The sequence below is a fragment of the Netta rufina genome, assembly GCF_964035555.1.
Source record: "Netta rufina genome assembly, chromosome: 28".
NCBI classification, from domain to species: domain Eukaryota; kingdom Metazoa; phylum Chordata; class Aves; order Anseriformes; family Anatidae; genus Netta; species Netta rufina.
Window position 1 is genome coordinate 1,449,808 of NC_140152.1, and position 20,782 is coordinate 1,470,589.

Consider the following 20,782-nt stretch of genomic DNA (forward strand, 5'->3'; position numbering starts at 1 on the left):
GTCTGCCTTTGTCGAATATATCCCCAAGGTGGAGAAAGTAGTTGCTATTTGAGGTAGAGCTTTTGAAGCAGATGATTAGTTAATAAGACATGTAGGAAAAGTAATTGAATGGAGTTCAGCAAAATCTTTAACTTTTCATAATATACAGCAGTTGTTACATGTGAATGTAGTTACAGTGGTTCTGTCTGAGACCAGGTTCCTCTGCTTGGAGAAGCAGTTGTGAGGATGCTTTTGAAAACAGTAGTTATTTCCATCAGCGGTAACGGCACCTTTCTGTGTCCTCAAAGATTATAAATGTATGTAATACAAAGCAGCAGTGTAAAATAGCCTTAGGTTTGTCCTGCGCACTGGTTGCGCACCAGTAATCTATTCTGGTTGGCTATTTTCTATAAAAATAATTACACCAAGCTCTGTGGGGAGTTAGTTATATTCAGCTAGTTTAATCCTTTTTGGAAGTGACATATAAGCAGATTTTAGTGGTCTTTGTGCATCTTCACTGGGAAGGGTAGGAACTTGTCCAATACAGTTGAAGTTTTTCATCTTTTTCTGTAGGCAATGTAACGTTGGATATATACCATCAGCATTCACAAAAGCTGTACTTATCCTGTGTCATGCTCAGATTTTTCTTGTTTCATCTGGAAACAGCAGCTTGCCCAGTTCCAGAGGGCACTGGCTGGAGGAGATGAGGGAAATTGTTTTGCTTGATGTTGGTAGATAGGGCAAAAACCCTCAAAACACAGTTTTACTGTGCAAAAGTGAAAGAGACTCCTGGTTGTTTAAGACTTCTGATTTTATCTTACGCAAAGTGTGTTGGAGCTGTTCCGTTAAGATGACTCAGGTTTTTTTCTCTGCTGTGTTTTTTAAAACTAACAAAGTTAAGGGAATTTAATTCTCCCTGCTTGTTTATTACCAGTATTATTTTTACTGAATTCTAGATGGATAAAATGTTGGGCAATCAATAAACATAAATGAATTTGCATGGGTATTGGTGCAGTTTAGATTTATCCTGCAGACCTTTTGTAGGTGGTTCTGCCCAAGAAAAAGTTAGCTTGATTCGCATCCGAAGTTGAACTTGCTGAACTGCCTGTTGAGCAAGAAAAGGGAGGAGTTGTCTTGCTTGTAACCTGAGCACCTTAGGAAGGGAAAACAGGCATGAGTGACATGGCTGGACTGTTAAAATGTAGATATGTTAAGCCTGACATACGGAGTCTTTTGTTTCAGGGCTGTGAATTATTAGTGATAGTATTAAAGCAAAAATATTTAAATTTAGAATTCACTGATAAATGCACTATTCTGTTCTGCTTCCTGTGTGAAAACAGGCTTGCTGAAATGAACTTTGCAAATCAGAAACATGTGTTTCCATCAGTAAAATGCATTTTAGTTGCAGTGGAAGCTAAAAGCATTCACTTTGTGCGAGACAAACTGTGCTGAATGAAACCTTTTCATCGGTGCTAGTTTATCAGCTACTGGTGGAGGTAATTCAGCTTCTTTATAGCTATAGGAGACTGTCCCGTTGCTCCTTTCTATAAACTAAGAAAACATTGAATAGGAATGTAAATGAAGGTTAAATGTGTTTTGCAGCTGTCTTGCTGAAAAGTAATCTTTTACAGGCTGACTGTAGCAATTGGAGGAACAGAGGGAAGAGGCAGCAGGCTATCCTGTTAGTTAAAGTTTCCTTGGTTCAAACTAGTATTTGTGCTAATCCTGTGAAAGGCACCCAGTTGCACAACTGAGGACTGCACCCAAAGATTTTTAAAAGAGTTAAAATCCACTGATGCTGCTGTACCTTCTGCAGAGCTGCTGCGTAACTGTGTTTCTCTGTAGTAAGTATTTTGTAGCCATGTAGTTGGTATTGTCCATGGTTTAAGACTTTCTCCTTTGAAACACACAAGCTGGTAATCAAATTTCCTTTCCAGGCCTGTTTATTTCATTTCTGAGGCCTCGGATATTACACCTAATCCTTTATCCTTAGTTTTTCAGGACTGCTGCTTACTCATCTCTGTCTAACTTTGTCTTGGCTGTTTCTCATCAACTTTTAATTGTTCTTTTAGTATCATTACCAAACATACTCTTGCCTTTCTTCCCTCCTGTTTGCCATTGAATGTTACCTCTGTGGCAACTGCAACAGTTCTGTGTGTGGGAGAGCATTTTAGAAAATTAACGGGTTCCCAGTTCTTTCTGTGAAAGCGCACAATGCGCCCAACAGGCGGCTCTCCAGGCTCCCTGCCAGCAGTTAAAATCACATAACCATCGAGTGGTTTGAGTTGGAAGGGACCTCGAAGCCCACCCCGTCCCACCCCGCCACGGGCACGACCCCCCCAGCAGCCCAGGCTGCCCCCAGCCCCATCCAGCCTGGCCTTGGGCACTGCCAGGGATGGGGCACCCACAGCTCCTCGGGGCAGCCTCAGCCAGGGCCTCACCGCCCTCAGAGGGAAGAATTTCCTCCTAATACTGAATTTAAACCTACTCTCTTATAGCTTAAAGCCATTACCCCTTGTTCTGTCACTGCCCACCCCTGACAAAGAGCCCCTCCACAGCTTTCCCAGTTCCAGTTCTGGGCTCCCCAGTACAAAAAAAAGACAGGGATTTCCTGGAAAGAGACCAGCAGAGGGCTACAAAGATGATACAGGACCTGGAGCATCTCCTCTGTGAGGAAAGGCTGAGGGACCTGGGTCTGTTCAGCCTCAAGAAAAGAAGGCTGAGAGGGGATCTTATCAATGTTCACAAATACCTGAGGTGTGGGAGACAGAGGGATTTGGCCAACCTCTTGTCAGTGGTTTGTGGGGACAGGACAAGGGGCAGTGGCCACAAAATGGAGCCTGGGCAGTTCCGCACCAACACGCCAAAGAACTTCTTCCTGGGGAGGGTGACAGAGTGCTGGGACAGGCTGCCCAGGGAGGCTGGGGGAGCTCCTTCTCTGGAGATATTCAAGGCCCGTCTGGACACCTGCCTGGGCAACCTGCTCTGGGAACTGCTTTGGCAGGGGGGTTGGACCCAGTGATCTCTTGAGGGCCCTTCCAACCCCTACAATTCTGTGATTCTCTGATTCCTGCAGCCCCTTTAGGTACTGGCAGGCCGCTGGAAGGTTTCCCCAGAGCCTTCTCTTCTCCAGATTGAACACCCCCAGCTCTCCCAGCCTGTCCTCGTAGCAGAGCTGCCCTGGCCCCCATGTCCCCCAGACCCATCCCAAGGCCCAGGTCGGGCTGGGTGCAGCGCTGCAGGCAGTGAGGGCCGGGGGCCTCCCAGGCTGCGTCCCGCCCTGAGAGGGGGCGAAGCCATCTCACCTCCATCCAGATCCCTCCCTACCTTCTGTTCAGGTCTGTTCCTTGGGTCTGATAACCTACCTACAGGCTCAGCTCTTCCTTCTGACTCTGTGTCTAGTTGCTTACTGCATTTTTTTTTCCCTTCACTCCTACTCCGTACTACTTTGCAGGAGGTAGATACAGCAGAACATACAAAAGGGTAACTAAGTCTTTCAGCACCTCTGAGTCATGTCCTTTTTGTCTCGCTTTAAAGAAAGCCTGTTCAATGTAGCCTGATTCTCCCAGTCCTCAAAAAGCAGGTAGGATAACGTGTTTAAAGGGCTTGAAACAAATGGAGGGAGGGAATGGGAAGAATGTGTCTAATGAAGAAAAAAGTTTTTCAGCATTAACTATCAAGTCAGTCCTGTTCATTTGGGATTGCTGTGCATGTGAGTCTTTGGATGATGCCAGTTATCCCCTATCAAACGGAGTGCATATTCTTAGCTGTTGTCACTGAGCATAAACTCGATGGTACCTGCGTTGTGCATCTCAGCTCCTGCTGGAAGCAGACACAGACCTGAGATGGTGGCGTACTGCCTCCTGCCTGCCCATGGTCAGAATCCATTCCACGGCATGGAAAATGGTGTCCTGTAGAGGATATAGCAAGCTTAAAACTTGGATTTATTCTCAGATGAGCAGAGATCAACTGTGTTCACAGAATCATAGAATGATTTGGATTGGAAGGGACCTTAAAAATCATCTAATTCCACCTCCCCACAAGGGGCAGGAACACCTCCTGCTAGACCAGGTTGCTCAAAGCCCCGTCCAGCCTGGCCTTGAACACTTCCAGGGGTGGGAATTTCCCTTGAACTAATGAGGGAAAACCATTACCCTTCAGTTTGATCCCAACAGCACAGGACAGCATTTGCTAAAGCCTGTTTTACAGTGATAGGGCACTTGTGAGAACGATGAAGGAAAAAACATGTTGAACTTCAGAATGACCTACCAAATTGCATTTGAAATGCTTGTCAGGGTGATCAGTTAGCATTCTAATTCAGTATTGATGATACTGATGGTAAATTAATCTTTTTATGTTTAGTGTATTCTTACCTTACAGAGGCACAAATGGAAATATTCTGAGCTCATGCTGAATTAGAATAGTGGGGCACTGAATGACCTCATAAATTCTTTGTCTCCGGTGGCAGAAGTCAGGAACTGCTTAGCTGTAGAAATCTGTGTGTTTGCATGTGTAAAATACAGGTCTTCTGACGAATCGGCTCCCAAGTTTCTGAAAGAGTTGAATAATAAGTTATTACTTGGGTTTGTTTGTAATTTGAGTCCGGTTTTATGTCCTGGATTAACCTCTAGAGCAGATCTTACTGGGATTCAGTGATCTGAAGGGCTGTGAAACTTGAAAGCTTGGTGCACAGTCTTTTTATTTTTTCTTGCTTTTATCTGATGTACAATTAATTCTTAGTTTTGCATCAAGTGGCTGCTCCACAACTTTTCAGAAGTCGTTACCTGAAAGCCAGATTCTTCATTAATCTAATGCATGAAAAAGAGACATTTGCTAATGGCTTCCCCCAGAGTGCCTTTTTTACGTGCTGCTGTAGTAGACAAGAGTCTGTTGAGATAAAGTTGTGGTGACACTGAAAGGCAACAGAAGAAAAGAGCGCTCAGCCTGTTATGCCGGGAGGAATGCAGTTGTCCGTGCTTTGAGTTGCACAATGCTCGGTCAGTTGTAGCATGTGCATCTAATGCAGTTTTTCCCTGCCGTGCTGACATTCAGCCTCGTCACCTTGATCCGTCTCCATATGTTGTTCCCTCAGTCAGCTACTTTTGAGATGATTGATCTCAGACTTAGGTCATCTTTCAAGTTGCAGATCTTGTCAATCTGTCTGGCTCCACCTACATGCAGTGATTCAGCTCCTGATGTGCTGAAATATTCCCATAAGCCTTCCCACACACAAGTGAGGACTTTTTTATAGTTCTTCTCCAAGCTGCACCACCTCTTCTGCACCGCTCAGAGCGTGTATTTTTTGCATGATGTTTGCATGTGCTTGAAGAACAGTGCAGAAAGTCGAGTTTGATCTCCGAAAGAGTTAGAGGAACCACTTGCAGTCGTCCTCCAAAAGTATTTTCCCCACCTAAACCTTGGGTCCCGTTTATCGCATTTGGCTAATGTGCTGTGATTAAAAGGAAAGGAAACAAGTGTGGGGTTTTTCCTCCCCACCCCTCTATGTTCAGTATCTCCTCTTTTAGGGCTTGATCTTTATAGCACAATAAATATTCTAGCTAGGGCATTTTAACTTCTGCATTTGCACACTTGACCTGAAATAGACGTGGCTGTCACAGAATCACACTTGAGGGAGTTTTACTTGCATAGCTGTGGTGGTAATAATAACTTTGCTGTAGCTATATTGATCTATTTCGCCGTGCAGAAAATGGCTCAATGTGCTGTTACACCTTTGCTGTGCTTTAGTACAGCATTCTTTAACTCCCTGTACGTACACAGGGGGCTGTACAGGTCACTCTGAGCGACATCCTTGTTCAGTGCTGGTCGGAGACCTGCTTCAGCTGATGACAACGCCTGCACCCCACTTACAAGCTACACAGAAAGTGCAGTAAGTCTCTCCTAACGTGATAGCTGTGGACAAAAAATGCCTGTTCTGTAAGCGTGATGCCACGTGGAAAGTGAGCAAAGGAGGTTTGTGACCCGGAGAGCATCTCTGGGATCGGTTGTGGTAACTGGGACTGCCTGGCAAAGGATTACAGGCAGTGCAAAGCAGCAGAGGAGAGAGTGAATGGGACCGGATAGGAAATGGGGAAACCTTCTGGCATGGATTATAGAGGTGGGCTTGGAAGCAGCAAGTGAGGGCCTTCTCTTTTCAGTTGTGTTTAGGGAAGTTCAATCTGTATGTTTTTTTTGTTGTTTTTTTTTTTTTTTTTCTTTTTTGTTAAAGAACTGGAGCTGTGCTGGAGAAATGGATTACATAGACAAATTCTTTGTTAACAAAGGCAAGGCTTTTAAAGACTTCCTCATTACTCAGGTTAAGAAAAAAGGCAACTTAGGGTCACGAATGAAATTAAGAATCTAAGGAAAGAAGAAAGCATGAGCTAGTTCTGCTGAAAATGGAACAGATCATAGGCAGAGCATCTACGAACCAGGTTTGCCAAAAGCACTTTAAGAACTGGCAGCGTCTCTAAGTGTTGTTGGACTTGACGTAGTGAATTCCCAAGAGGACTGAGAGAGCACAGTGTAGGCAAAAATGACAGCGCTGGGAGCTGGTGGTGTAGCTGCTGGGGTGAGAGAGCCCACGTGCAGCGCTCCTGGTGGGGCTCGCAAGGTGCCGGGCTGGTGGCCCGTGCTGGTCAGCGTGCCGCAGGGTTTGCCTTGTGAGGACGTCAGGGTTGGTTCAGGCAGGTTCACAGCGCAGGGGGAGGCTCCTGCCTTGGTGCAGCTGCCCGCAGAAGTTGAGAGAGGCATAGGGTTAGGTGGTCATTAATGAGTTTCCAATTTCTGTATATCGGAGAAGCTCAGAAGGGGGACGTACCATTTAACCGCAAGTAATGGAAAACCCACTATTTTTAGTAGTTCAGCGGGGTGTTTCAACTTAGTGAATTCAATATTTTGGGAAGTGAGAGGAGGGGATGTCTCTCAGCCAGCCTGCGTGGCTGAGATCTGCTGGTTTTGCCACATCTGTCCCTCGAGGAGAAGCCTCAGCCTGCAGCAGGGCGAGCTGTCCCTAACGTGCCGGGAGCTGCCAGCCCGTGGCACGGGGATGGGAAAGGGGAAGAGGAGGCTGAGGTGGGAGGAAGCAAGGAGATGTGCTCGTGCTGGTGCATCTCTGCAAGAGCTGAGGTTGGGCAGACGCGGCCTGATCCTGGTGAAACGGAGCTGTGAATGCCTGGGGAAGGAGAAGTTGCAGCCGTCTCCTTTTTGCAGCCACCCAAGAAGAGCCGGTCAGCTCAAAACCAAGAAAGAGCTCTGAGGTGAAAGGAGGAAACTTCACATATTTTCCAGCTGCTGAAAATCCTTCTTGGAAACATTTTACGTTTAGATGGGTGGGTAAAAGGAATGGAAAGAAGGATGGGGGCAGTTCCCCATGGCTGTTATCTCGCTGAGAAGATGACATACAAGTTGAACCATCCGGAGTGTCAGAAGTATGGGGTGAAAGTCCATCCCTGTAGCACAGTCACCAACTGAAGGGCAAAATGTGGAAGCCGAGGGACTGCCCGTGTGTTTAGGCTGCTGGCTGGCAGGAGTTAATGTTTACAGGGCTCTGTGAAACGCAAACAGAGCAGGGCTGTTTGGAAGGGGGTTTCTGGACCAGACGCGGGTGGTGGTGCTCGCAATTAAAAACAACCCCAAGCTGCCTGGCTGAATTAGTCCCAAAGACAGCGCTTTGGGAAGGCAGTTACGTGAGAATGGAGAAAATGAAGCTTGAGAATGGGACCTGTGGAATCTGAGCAGGGAATCTGGGCATGTGAGGTAGTGGGTGACCTAATAATTGGTGCATTAGGGTGAGTTAGCGTGTCGTCACTGCCAGGAAGGGTTTCTTAAAGCTCCGTCTGTGGAAATTCCCTATAACCCCGTGGCCCAGGTGGAGAAAATGATTTGGGGGAAGTTGTTCTGCAGGGAGCTGGTCGGTGGGGGGCAGCCCTACAGCGACAGCGTGGTGGGCAGCAGTACATGTTGGAAAATAACGGGGTTCTAACAAGCTCTTCCTTCTTCCCCAGTTACTCAACAAATTTCTTTCTCTACCTGAAGCCTGCTGCAGAACAACTCCTACAGAGGTGGCAGCCAGGGGAGCTCCCAGAACTGGGGGGCACAGCTGGGGAGCCCCCACACTGCACCCCTCGAGGAAAGGGGCTGGAAAGGAAAGCTGTGAGTTAGCCTGGGGGGGCAGGAGGTGTTTTATGCCTGGAGCCAGCCCTTCGGGGACCTCTGTGGGTGTCAGGGGCTGTAGGGCTGGAAGAGCAGCTGGGCCGGGAGCCCAGACCCTTGAATTTGTGACCATGGGGGCTTGACCTGGGCTGGCTGCCTGCGTTTGGGGGGGCCGGGCGGGCTGTGGCCGACCCTTTGCTGCTGTGTCCTCCGTCCTGGGGGAGAGGCGCCCCAGCAAATAAAGGGCTGTGCAGAGCCGGACCTGCTGCGTCCCTGCTGTCACTGCTGGGGGCTCCTGGGGGGGCTGGGGTGGGACTGGGGGGGCTGGGGAGAGACTGGGGGGCCTGAAGGCAGCCCCCAAGCTTGAGAGTCCTGCAGCCCTGGAGCATTGGGGGTCCCGCATTGGGGGTCCCGAAGGCAGCCCCTAAGCTTGGGGGTCCCCGCACTGGGGGTCCCGCAGGCAGCCCCCAATCCTGGCTGTCCCGGAGCCTCGGGCCCCAGCCCCGGGGGTCCCGCAGCCCCCCCCCCCGCCCACCTCCCCCATTCTTACATCGTGTTCCGGACCCTCCCCAGGCGGGGCCGGGCTCCGGCTCCCTCCAGCCCCCGGGGGGGTCCCCGCGGGGCCGTGGCCGTGCCCCAGGGTTCAGCTCCCGGAGCCGGGGGGGGGGGGCGGAGCCACGACGAAAGTGGGCGTGGCCATGGAACGAGGGGGCGGAGTCACGCGGAGGGGGCGGGGCCGAGGAGAGAGGGGCGGGGCGGAGCCGTGCGAGCGGCGAGGCGGAGCGCGAGGGAAGGGGGCGTGGCTCCTTTAGGCCCCGCCCCTCCCCTTGCACGCGCAGGCGCGCGGCGGGGCGCGGCCCATTGTCGGGGCGGGGCGGGGCGGGGCCGAGGGGGGGGGGCGGTGGCGGGGGTGGGGGGGGGGAGGGGGCGCAGAGCGGCGGCGGCGGCGTGCGGCGGGCACCGGGCCCCGGGCACCGGCACCGGCACCGCCCCGGCCGCTCCTCCCGCCGCCATGCCCGGCTCCATCTACCAGCCCGACGGCGGGCAGGCTGCCCGCGGCCCGCCCCGCTGCCTGGCGCTGCTCAGCCCTCCGCCGCCGCCACCGCCGCCGCCGCCCAGCGGGCAGGAACCGGAGCCCGAGGCGGAGCGGGAGGAGCAGCAGCAGCCGCCGCCAGCACCGCCGCCGGACGAAGCGGCCGCCCTGCGGTTCGCCCTGTCGCAGCTGTCGCTGCTGGGGCTGGACGAGGCGGCGGGGGAGGCTCTGGAGGAAGCGGAGCCCGGCGAGGCTCGGGGAGGCCACCGGGGGAGCGGGGGCAGCCCCCCGCTAACCGGCACCGCCTCCCCCCCCCCTCCTCCCGCTGCTGCCGCTGCTCTTCCTCCCCCCCCTCCTCCTCCTCCTCCTCCTCCTCACTCTCACCACCCCCACCCCCACCCCCCCCATCCCGGCGTTTTCGGGCCCTTCGCCCCGCCGCTGCCGCTGCCCGAGCAGATGAGCATCCTGGGCGGCAGGAAGAAAAGCGTCAACATGACCGAGTGCGTGCCCGTGCCCAGCTCCGAGCACGTCGCCGAGATCGTGGGACGCCAAGGTAACGGCCCCGGGACCCCCCCCTCGGGACATCCCCCCCTGACCCCGCTCCCACCCTCGGGGACCGGCCCCGGGGGATGCCCGGAGCCGCCCCCCCCCCCCCCCCTCGGTGCCGCTCCGCTCCCCCCGTTTGGGTTTTTCTTGAATTCTTGCTTTGTCCCCTCCCCTCCGATTTGGGTCACTTTTCGGGCTTTGTCTCTTTTTTTCCCCTCGAAGCGGCGCGGAGGCGGAAACTTGACGGCAATAAATCCCTGCCCACCCCCCCCCCCCCCCCCCCCCAAAAAAAAAAAAAAAACACATACAAAGAAAAAAAAAAAAAAAAAAAAACTCTTCCTGGCGGCACCCGCTCGCCTCGGGGCTTTTACGAGCGAGCTGCGATTTTTATGGGGGGGGGAATTAAAAAAAATAAAAATAAAAGCAAGGGTAAATATGAATTAAAGCACGTAGGCCAGCACGGGCGGAATAAACGCCTGGCGCGTAGGGAAAGTTCTCGGGATGGCTGGACTTCTCGCAAGTCGGTGGCAGCGGGGTGGGTAGGGACGGGCACGGCCTGCGGGGAGAGCCTTGATTTTATTTTAGCCCAGAAACCTCCCCCCCCCCCCCCACCACACCCTCCCGTCTCTCCCCCCTTCGCCCTGCGCTAACGCCGGGCGTTTCGGAGCCCGCGGCCAAAGGGCGCCCATCGGATGGATCCGCTGGTGGAAATAGGTGAAACTCCCCAGATTTGGAGCAGTTTGGGGTGGGGGGGAGCCCAGCTCGCTGGGATCTGTCACAAAAGGACACCCGGGCACGCCTCAGCCCTGGGCGTGTGTGTGCCAGGCGTGGGCTTTGTCTCGAGGAAATCCCAAATAGCCGTTTCCCCGAGTTGCACCTTGAAGGAAAAAGCCCCCCGGTAAGGAAATTAAAAGTAAAATTAAAAAAAAAAAAAAAAGACAGAAAGGGGGGTAAAAAAAATAAAATAAAAAGGAAGGGAGCTGCTCCCGCAGAGATCCAGGTGGAGCTGGGTCCTGGGGCTGCTCGCGCCCCGACCTGGGGGCGTTTTGGTGCCGCTCGCCGCTCCCGCTGCCCCCAGCCCCGCTGCCCCGGCCCCGTCCCTCCCGGAGGGGCTCGGTGCTGGGGTCCCGGGGGGCATTTTATCGGCGGGGAAGCGGGGCGCTGGGCAGCCTCATTGTTCTCTTTGTTAGCCCGAGCCACGCTGCGATGAGCGTGGTGACATCATGCTCTGCGCTTCCCATTGGCCTGCGCTGCCTCCCCGCCAGCCGCGCTCCCGGCCGGCCCCAACTTTTCCACCGCGCACCCCTCGCCAGCACACCGGGAGGCCCAGCCCGGCACAACGGCACCGCCGAGCCCGGGACGTCGCCGGCGGCTCGAGGAGAGGGGAGAGGAGCGCCGCGGGGAGAGCAGCGCGCTCCGCTCGGGATGCGGGCGTGGATTCGGCTGTGTGGCGAGGGGCTCGCGGCCCCCCGGGGGTCCCTCGGTGGTTGGCGATCCCACGGTGAGGTCCGTGCCTCCGCTGGGAAGCGTCTTCGTGGGTGGGTTGGGTGAACCCGACTTTGTCCAGGTGTCCTGCCTCCGGCAGCACCCGGCCTCGGGGTGGCTTCTGCTCCCCGAGGAGCTCGCCATGTGCCCGGGTACCCGCACACCTCGTGTGGAGCTCAGGGTGCTCATGGAGCCCCGTGGGGCTGCAGGAGGAGGCTGGGAGAGATGCTTGTGCTACATTGAGGTGGGGTGAGTGGGGTGCTGCTGCGGGGTTTGGGGGGACACGGTGCCAGTGATGGGCCGTGGGTGCCCCAGCCCGCCCACAGCGCCCATCCCCGTGGGATTTGCTCCGTGGGTGCCTTTGGCTCCCCGAGGATGCTGCAGCCCCTTTGTGCTGGGGTTTTGGTGTGAGGAGGGGTCAGCGTTTGGCACCCTGTGTTTCTGCTGGCAGGGGGCTGCTGTGGTATATAGGGGCTGGTTCAGCAGCATGTGGGGGCACAGGGGTGTCACCGGGGTGTCTCTGTGCTCCCGCTGCGCTCTGCTTCCTCCAGCGCTGCTGGCAGCTGCTCTAAGTCAGGGAAGTGCAAGGCCATTGCAGCACCGGGGGCTTTAAACTGAGCAGAGCCCTTCCTCCTCAGGGCTCCTGTGCCTCGTCCTCCTGCGTCAGTGCTGGCACCGTGTCCCTCGGGTCCCCAGGTCCCCCTGTGGGTGCAGCAGTGTGCTGTGGGTGTCCCCTGGGGGGGCACCAAGCCTGGGGTGCTTTGCAGTGTCCGTGGTTGTTCCAGCAGCGAGCTGTGCTGTGGGCTCAGGTCAGATCCCACCGAGCCATGTCCCCGTTGCTCTCATTTCTCCTGTGCCTGCTTCCATCCTGAGCGCCCAGCCTGGCCAAGAGCCTGCAACGGGCTCTTGTGGTGCCATGCGTGGGCAGGGACCGGGATCCCTGGTGGCTGAAAGGCTCGGGAGGCTTTGTCACCTCCCCGCCACCCGGGCTCTGCTCCCTGCCTCCCATCCCCTCAGCTCCGCCGCAACAAAAGAGGCAGCGCCATCAGAAATGTGTGTCCCAAAGGTGCTGCCCTGGGGCATCGCTGGTGGCTCTGGGGTGATGCTCGGCTGCGGGGCCAAGCCCGCAGGGTCCCCGCGTCCCCGGCCAGGCGATGGCTGGAGCGGGAGGGCTGCGCTCACGAGCGGTGAGGTGCAGGTGCTGAGCGTCTCTGCGAGCTGGGGGTGGGTGTGTGCACCTGACGGCACCTCGTGTGCTGGAGCAGCTCTCGGGGTGCTTTGGGGACCCATCTCCTGTCCCCAAGGCCCAGCAGCGCCTCTGCCCATGCCGCTTATCGGGGTGGAGGCAGGTCCCGTAGGCAGGCAGCGCTGTCCCCATCCAGCCGGCGCGAGGCTGTCCCATGGGCTGCTGCGTGACAGAGGGCGTTGGCCAGGATTTCTCCAATTCCTCCTTTTTCTTTGATTTCTCTCCTCCAGACTTGCTAAGTTACACCTTTCCCGAAGGGAGCAGCAGCTCAGGAAGCAAACCTTTGCTGCGCAAAGCACCTCGGTGTTGTGTCGGCTGGGCCGGAGGCTGTGGCTGCAGCCCCTCATGTCCAGCCCGGCTCCGGTGGCGGCGCGGTGCCTGCCTGCATCCGAGGCCCTTCTCGTCCCTGCCCACACCGCTCCCGAAAGGCAGCGTGGCCGGGCAGGATTACGTGGTCATGCCTTCGCGTGCAAGCCCATTCATGACTCTTGCCGTGGGAGGGACTGTCTCCAAAAAGCGCTGTGGGCATTGATCGCGTTCTGCTCTTTCCAGCCAGCAGAAGTAGGGCGGTGACGTGAAGGTGATCGAAGCCGTGCCGGGGAAAGGGGAGGCTGGGGCACGGGGCGGGCTGGCTGCTGGAGCCCCAAGCCCCGTGCAGGCATTGCTGGGGGGTCCGTGCCCAGCAGCGTGTGTCCTGGGGGCTGCCGGAGCATCCCGAGGGCTTGGGGCTCTGCTTTTGGCTCTGCCCCGTGCAGCTTCGCTGCCTGGTTCCACTTCCCCGCTGCGATGTGCGGGCACTTCTCAGCTCTGTGCAGGATTTTGGGAAGTTGCTGTTTATAGGAGACGCTGGGATGCTTGAAGGGGAGATGCAGGAAGGATGAAATGTGGCTGCTCTCCTCCCTGCCGGAGTGCAGCGGGTGTTTCGGTGCTTGGAAAATGTACAGAGAGACCACGGGCCTTGTTTTTTGAGCCAGCCCCAGCGTCTGCAAACCAACCTGCGGCGTTTGGCTGGGCCTGCCGGAGAGCCCCTCGCCGTGCCGTCCTCTGCCCGCCGTGCCACGTCCTTTCGGCTGGCCCGGCCACCTCCTGCTGCCTCGTCTGATCTGAGCAGAGCCAGAAAGTCCTGGGGTTGGCAGCGCGGGTTGGGCCGGTCGCTGAAGGCTCTGCCTCTGGATCTTGGCTCTGGCACCAGCTCCCTCCTCTCCGTCTCGTGGCGAGGAGCCCAGCCTCCCTGCCTCGCTTTCCCCGGAGTCTGGAGAAGAAACAAAGGTGTGAGGTGCCCGCCTCCCGCAGAGCTGTTGTGAGGGAGAATTAATTACTGTTTGCAGAGAGGTGGAGAGAAGCGCTCAGCAAGAGGGGAGAAGAGATGCGGCGGAGGAGCAACGTGTGCTTCTCCACGTCTGGTCCTGGTGCTGTTCGCCCGGACCAAAGGGGGCCGGTGGCTCCGTGGTGCGGGGTCAGAGGCGAGGAAGTGCCGGGGAAGAGGAAGGCCGAGGTCTTCTTGGAGGCTCTGCAGGCAGCAGTCCTGCTGGTTAACGCCACCAGGGACTCCTCCAGAGAAGCCTGGTTGCCCCCTGGGTTTTCGTAGCTCAGGGTTGGGGCACCACAAGCCAAAGCTCCTCGTGCAAACGGAGACGTGGCCTGGTCACCGGCCAGGGAGCCAGCTGGCGTTGTCCTCCTCACGTGGAGGGGCCACACCGCGTCCCAGCGGGCTGTGGCCGGGCTGTGCTTGGGACCAGCGAGCAGATCAGCCATGTGCCGCGTGCCGTGGTGGGTTTCTTGTCTCCTGCCCAGATGACTCCGGGAGTGTGGAGGATGGCGAGGTGCCTCCCATCCCACTCTGCAGGTTTCGTGGGCACCTGCGATGCTCACAGCCCCGAGCGGCGTGGGGCTGCTGGCAGACGGCCGGGGCCTCGTTGGCGGTGCCGTGCGAGGGTGCCCTGAGCGAAAACCTCAGTGGGTGCCACCACGGCGATGATCCCCCCGGGTTCTGTTCTTGTAACCTGCTAGCGAGGGGCAGCCCCGTGGGCAGGTGCCATGGGCGCATCCGTGGGGCTGGCAGAGGGCGGCTCGTAGACGGAGGGTGTGGAGACTGCGGGTTGGGAGCATTTTGGAGAGCAGCCTCCAGCTTGCGTCCTGCCGGTGCCGTTTGCAGGCAGTCAGGGCAGGACTCCGGTGCAAGGGGCTTTGCCCCGTGGCTGTCACCTGGTGGGGGTGCGCGTGGCAGACCCCTGGAGAGAAGGTGCTGGCTGGCAGCATCACGGGGCCGTGGGTTGTTGTGAAATAGGGCCCACGGGGCGCCGAGCTGTCCCCAAGAGCCGTAGCTTGGAGACAGAGCAGCTCCTGGGGCTGGCGGGGATGTGTCAGGAAGGGATCTGTGCGGGCTGCAGCTCCCCAGGGTCTGCCCCCTGTTTTGTTGGGTTGGTTTTTTTTTTGGATCCGAAACACACTTTTAAAGCCACCTTATTTATAGACTCGTAGCAAAGTCTGGCACCTTGTTTTCCTCCTCCCTCATAATTACTGCTGCGCGTCGGCCACCCCAACAAGCTAAACCCTGGGAACGCCGACCGCTGCCACGTGGCTGGGGCTCGGTGCTGGGTCTGGGGTGAGGGCTGGCGACACCGCAGGACGCCCGGACCTCCCCGCAGCCCCCGTCCCGCACGGCCCCCGCCCGCTGGGGTTGCGCTGTGCGGACTCGAGATGGATGCGGCCATCTGGGATGGAGGCTTGCGCAGCGCGCTTGGGTGGGGGCGTGTTGAGACTGATCTAAAATAGCTCGTACTGGTACAGAGCATTCCCCCAGTTGCAGGTTGCGGGTGAAACCATGTGTGGTGCGCGGTCTGAGGCCGCCGGGCTCAGTTGGGGTCCCCCAGGCGGGCTGCGGGGTGCTCGGCACGAGCGCTTTGGCACCTCCCAGAGCCCCCTGGGGAGGAGCAGGATCAGCTCAGCCACCTCACCAGGGAGAGGGTTTGCTGGGATCTGTGCCAGTGCAAGGCTGGGTGTCCTCTCCAGTCCCCAGGACTCGCAGACCCATGGTTCACTGTGCAGCGTGGGTTTAAAAGTGGTCCTGAATCTGAGCCCGGGGAAGCTGCCCATCCGCCGGTGGTGGCCGTGACCTTCAGAGCACCACAGCTGCCACCCGCTGCTCGGACAGCCCCACGGCCAGTAGCTGCCAGCCCCGTTTCTCTGGCTTAGGTGGAGTTTTGGGACCAGGGACGGATGCAGCCAGCCCCCAGCCGGTCCCTGCAGCTGCTCGGGGCCGTGGGGCTCTCCCGGTGCCCGTCCCAGCAGCAAGCACTTCTCCAACATCCCCGTGGTGCCCGTCTGTGAGTGCTCGTCTGCTCATCGTGCCAGGCTCCTCGCATGGAGCCGTGAGAGCGCTGTTCCTGCACAGGCACGGAGGTGGCCGCGGGTGAGCAGCTTCCCCAGCCCCTGCCTCGGGTGCTCAATCACTCAGAAACCCCCGTGCGGCTCCGCGAGCAGCTCTCGGCGTGCCCCCAGGGGCCGTTGTCACCGAGCAGCTCCCAGAACTGCTGGCAGCTTTTGATAGCTCCTTGTCTTGAAATCACTTTTCCGATCGGAAGAACAGTTTCAGATCTCAGCTGCAAGGGTGGCACCCGGGGGGGGGGACCAGCAAAACGCCCTGCAGCTCTCAGGGGGGCAGATCGTGCCTGCTGCCCCTGTGGATGTCACTTCGGTGCCACCGTGTCCCCGGAGGGGGCTGGAAGGAGGGTGCTGGTGGCTATGTGGGGTCTCAGGGCACCAAACATGCTGCGTTCCCCCAACCAGAGCACCTGTCCCCGCAGCAAGCGACACCCTCAGAGCCTCGCTGCTGCCTCCAGCATTTTGGGAGAGTCTCTGTGGGCTTCCGCGGGCTTGGTGCAGCTCTCCCCGCCCCGAGCCCCCCCAGATGGTGCCAGGTGGTTTTAGCAAAGATTTATTTCCCTGCCGTACCCCAGAGCAGGGTGTGAGCATCCCTCTGCTCCACTTTACGGCATCGCCTGGGCTTGAGGTGCCCCTCTCCATAACCGGGCTGAGCGTCGCCTCGGGGGAGCGAGCCCCCTGCTTGGTGCTGCTGACACCGCCTGTGCCGGCCTCGTGCTGCCGAGACGTGGAGCAGGAAGGGAGCTTGCAGCAGGTGCTGGAATAAATCTGGGAGGGCAACGTGGGGCTGCCAGGCTCCCTGCTCCAGGCAGCCTCGCCAGGACTGACACATGCTTGTTTAAAAAAAAAAAAAAAAAAAAAAAGGGTCTTTGATGGTTGCTCGTTCTGCCCTGCCCTGGTGACTGGGCCATTGCTTTCCCCACCCCTGTGCTGCCCCCAGCCATAAATACACCTTCCAGTTGTTGTCCTAAATTAGGAAAAGCCCAGACAAACCCTTCTCCACCCACATTCTTCCTCTGCGAGCTCCCGCAGCCGCTCAGTGGCTTTCCCATCTCCAGGAGCCGGCGTGGGACCAGGCAGCCCCGTGCTGAGCCCTGCTGCAGGAAGGCTGAGCCTGGGCGGGTGCTAATCCCCGGGGCAACACGCGGCAAGAGGGGCTCGAGGTGGTGGATTGCAACAAGTGCTTGGAGGTGGCCTCCAAAGACACTTGGTGTGGCCCATGTGAAGTCCCAGCCCGTAGCTGGTGGCTTTCCTGTGTCCCCAGTTGTGCCTGGTCGCTCCTCTCTCTGCCCCAGAGCCAGGCTGCTGGCACAAGCCACAGTTTTTTGGAGGTGGTGTCTGGACAGGCTGGCTTCGTACCCCCCTCAGTTCCCCCTGGACGTGGCAATCGGAGGGCTCAGCACAGCCACAGAGCGGGGTGTGACACCTGGAACAGCCGCCGCTCGCTGATTTTGACAGCTTTTTAGCTTTCAATTATTCATGACACTTAATGCCCTGCTGAGCACGCTGGTCTCCAGGAACAGCGCAGCCTGTCAGGGCTCTGCTCACTGGCGGCAGTGCTGAAAGGGAGCCGAGCGTGGGTCGGTGCCCCTGCGTGGGACAGGGCTGCCCGGGTGTCCTGCTCCAGCCCTGGCCCCGGCTGCGTCGCGGCAGCCTCCCGGGGCTCTGCTTTTTGCAGCCTCGCTGCTGGCAGAGCAGCCCTGCCCTCCCACGGGGCAGGAGGAGGAGCGATGCCCTGAGCCAGCCGGGTGCTCGCAGCCGCCGTGTCTGCGTCCGCGAGCAGCTGAGCCCTCCCTGGTGCCGTGCAGCAATTTCGTGGGTTATCAGCAGGGGTCTGCAGCAGCCGAGTTGGCGGAGGGCAGGGATGGGCTTCGGGCTCCGTTCCTGCAGCCTCCGTCCCCACAGGCTCCCAGCTTTGCTTCGGGTGTGATGTGCAGCGGGTGCTTGGTGAAGCGTGGGCAGAGCCGGAGCGAGCAGCGGGGCTGGGAGGGTGCTGCGGGGACAGGGGCTCAGCCGGGTGGGAGCAGAGGGGCAGGGGCTCAGCCGGGCTGTGCGAGGCACCAAACCCCAGGCTCCTGCGTCCCAGCACAGGCTCTGCCCGCTGAATCACGCTCCTGGTGCGGGGCGAGCAGGTCTTTCCAGAAACAGGAGTGCTGGCAGCCTGTCCCTCATGCAGTGTCCCTGCGTTGGTGTCCCCTGTGTCCCTTCAGGGAGGAATTAGGGAGGAGGCGAGGAGGGGGTGCTGGTGCTTGGCTCCCCCTTCCCTCCACATCCATCCCCGCTGCCTTTGGGCACGGCCGGGGCTGTTTCCCGGTGTTGGCAGCTGGTGCAAGGTGCAGGCAAACCAGCAAGAGCCCTTTCCAGGGGTGTCTGTGCTGCTGCTGCAGAGCTGGGGGACCTGCTGGGACCTGCTGGGACCTGCTGGGACCTGCTGGGTCCCGCTGGGTCTGCATCTCCCCCCCAGGCAGTGAGCAGGGGTCCCCGTGGGGTCTCGCCTTTGACGTGATGTTTCTTTTCTGCTCTCGCTCTGCAGGCTGCAAAATCAAAGCCCTGCGTGCCAAGACCAACACGTACATCAAGACGCCGGTCAGGGGCGAGGAGCCCGTTTTCATCGTGACCGGGAGGAAGGAGGACGTGGAGATGGCCAAGAGGGAGATCCTCTCGGCCGCCGAGCACTTCTCCATGATCCGGGCGACGCGCAACAAAGTGAACGGGCTGACGGGCGCCATGCAGGGGCCCCCCAACCTGCCGGGACAGACCACCATCCAGGTGAGGGTCCCGTACCGCGTGGTGGGGCTGGTGGTGGGCCCCAAGGGAGCCACCATCAAGCGCATCCAGCAGCAGACGCACACCTACATCGTGACGCCCAGCCGGGACAAGGAGCCCGTCTTCGAGGTGACGGGCATGCCCGAGAACGTGGACCGGGCCCGGGAGGAGATCGAGGCGCACATCACCATGCGGACAGGCTCCTTCATCGACGTCAACGCCGACAACGACTTCCACACCAACGGCACCGACGTCTGCCTCGACCTGCAGGGCGGCGCGGCCGTCTTGTGGGCCAAGGCCCCGCACCCTGCCCGGCGCCCCGCCGCCGCCCTGCGCAACGACAGCCTCAGCTCCCTGGGCAGCGCCTCCACCGAGTCCTTCTACAGCGGGCGGGTGGCGGACGCCAGCCCCACCAGCCCCTACAGCACCAGCAGCGGCTTCGCCTTCAGCGAGCCGCCGGCCTCGCTGGGCTCGGAGGAGTGCGACTTCGGCTTCGACTTCTTGGCCCTGGACCTCACGACGCCCACCACCATCTGGTCGCCCTTCGAGCGCGCCGCCAACCCCCTGCAGGCCTTCAGCGGCTGCTCCTCCTCCGTCGGCGGCTCGCAGAGACGCGGCAGCGGGGCGGCCACGCCGCGCCACTCGCCCACCCTGCCCGAGAGCGCCGGCGGGGCGCTGGAGCACCCCTTGGCCCGCCGCATCCAGAGCGACCCCGTCAGCACCTTGTCCTGGCTGCCCACCCAAGGCTCGCTCTCCTCCTTCTCCACCAGCACGGGCTACTCCTCCTCCTCCTCCCTGCCCGGCAGCATCTCGGCCGCCTCGGGCTCGCCCACCGACTCGAGCAGCTCCGACGGGCACCGCAAGAGCTCCCGCGAGTGCATGGTGTGCTTCGAGAGCGAGGTGATCGCCGCCCTGGTGCCCTGCGGCCACAACCTCTTCTGCATGGAGTGCGCCATGCGCATCTGCGGCAAAGCCGAGCCCGAGTGCCCCGCGTGCCACACGCCGGCCACCCAAGCCATCCACATCTTCTCCTAGCCGGGGCCGGCCAGCCGGGGCGGTCAGCCCTCCCTCCCCCTCCCCCCCAACACAGCTTTTTAAGGACTTTAAACTGTTGGAATCAACCTTTTTATTTAACGGATCAGACTGGGGGCGCGGGGGGGGGGACAGAGATGCTATTTCTCTTGCTGGATGGAAGCCGGAGGGCAGGATCGTGGGGAGGGAGGGGCGGACAGAAAAAAAATAAAATAAAGGGGTCGGGAGGGGTGGGGAGAAAGGGGTGGACGAAGACGACGAGGAAGAGGGGCGCAAAACCGCAGAGAGGAGCAAAATCAAATGTTTACAGAATAGCTTTAACTCTTAACCCGGCTGTGGCGGCTGGGAGGAGAAAGCCCAGCTGTTCTTCAACAGTCCTTTCCAAATAACAGTATTCAGTTTGCAAAGTTAAATAAACAGAAAGAAAAGGTCCGGTTGCACTTTTTATTTTAGGACACGCAAGGGTTGTCTTTTATTTTTTTAAAAGCATTCTATTATTATTATAATTTTTTTGTTGTCGTTCTTTTTGTATGTAGTTATTTTTTTGGATGATTCTTGACGGTTCTATAAATATATATATATTTTTTTTGTAACACAGGTCTTATCTTCTATTTTGCCAATGTGAAAACTGCCCAAAACGCGCATTACGAGAGGCTGGGGGTCCCGGGCGGGGGCTGGAGGGGGCACGGTGGACACGTCACGTCACAAAAACCTGACAGATTTCTATCTCCTTTTTATTTCACGGTCGTTTTTGTGTTTGTTTTTTTTTTTAGTTTTATTTTTTTATTTTTTACCTCTTTATGTATATGTAGGGAATTTATAGGAAAATATGTACTTTATTGAATAAATTTTAAAAACTAAAATATATTTTATTTTAAAAAGAAAATAACGGACCTTTAACCTTACATGGCTAAAGTACTGATTATATATTTGCTGAGCTGACTTGACGGTTATGAAAATTGTATCAAGAGTTTTATTTTTTGACTTCAAAGCCTTCTTAATAAAGACTTTTTACTATATACGAACCCATGTGCTGCCTCCACTGCATCGCTGCCCGCGGCGTCTCGGCACCGGGCTCCTTGGGCACGGCTGTCCCACAGCACTCCCGTCTGTCTGTCTGTCTGTGTCCCCACTTGGTGATCCCCGGGGTGGTTTGGCCG

General features: G+C 57.5%; 2 protein-coding genes across 2 annotated transcripts; both read left to right on the plus strand.

Annotated features, from left to right (window-relative positions):
• Positions 1–9,142: 9,142 nt before the first annotated feature.
• On the plus strand, positions 9,143–9,415 carry LOC311219450 (uncharacterized protein; the record flags this gene model as incomplete). The annotated part of the gene is made up of 1 exon (XM_084302588.1): positions 9,143–9,415. A coding segment is annotated over one exon (273 nt), but the record flags the coding sequence as incomplete, so codon positions are not given.
• A 74-nt stretch (positions 9,416–9,489) lies between these two features.
• On the plus strand, positions 9,490–19,681 carry LOC311219413 (RNA-binding protein MEX3D-like). Its single transcript, XM_084302539.1, has 2 exons — positions 9,490–9,716; positions 18,358–19,681. The coding sequence occupies exons 1-2, from the start codon at positions 9,620–9,622 to the stop codon at positions 19,623–19,625; spliced, it is 1,365 nt and encodes a 454-aa protein (XP_084158665.1). The 5' UTR covers positions 9,490–9,619; the 3' UTR covers positions 19,626–19,681.
• The last annotated feature ends 1,101 nt before the right edge of the window (positions 19,682–20,782 follow it).

Coding starts and splice junctions, on each gene's coding strand:
- LOC311219413 (XM_084302539.1), top strand. CDS start 9,620: ATGAGCATCCTGGGCGGCAGGAAGAAAAGCGTCAACATGACCGAGTGC. Junction 9,717..18,357: donor CGAGATCGTGGGACGCCAAG/GTAACGGCCCCG, acceptor CTCGCTCTGCAG/GCTGCAAAATCAAAGCCCTG.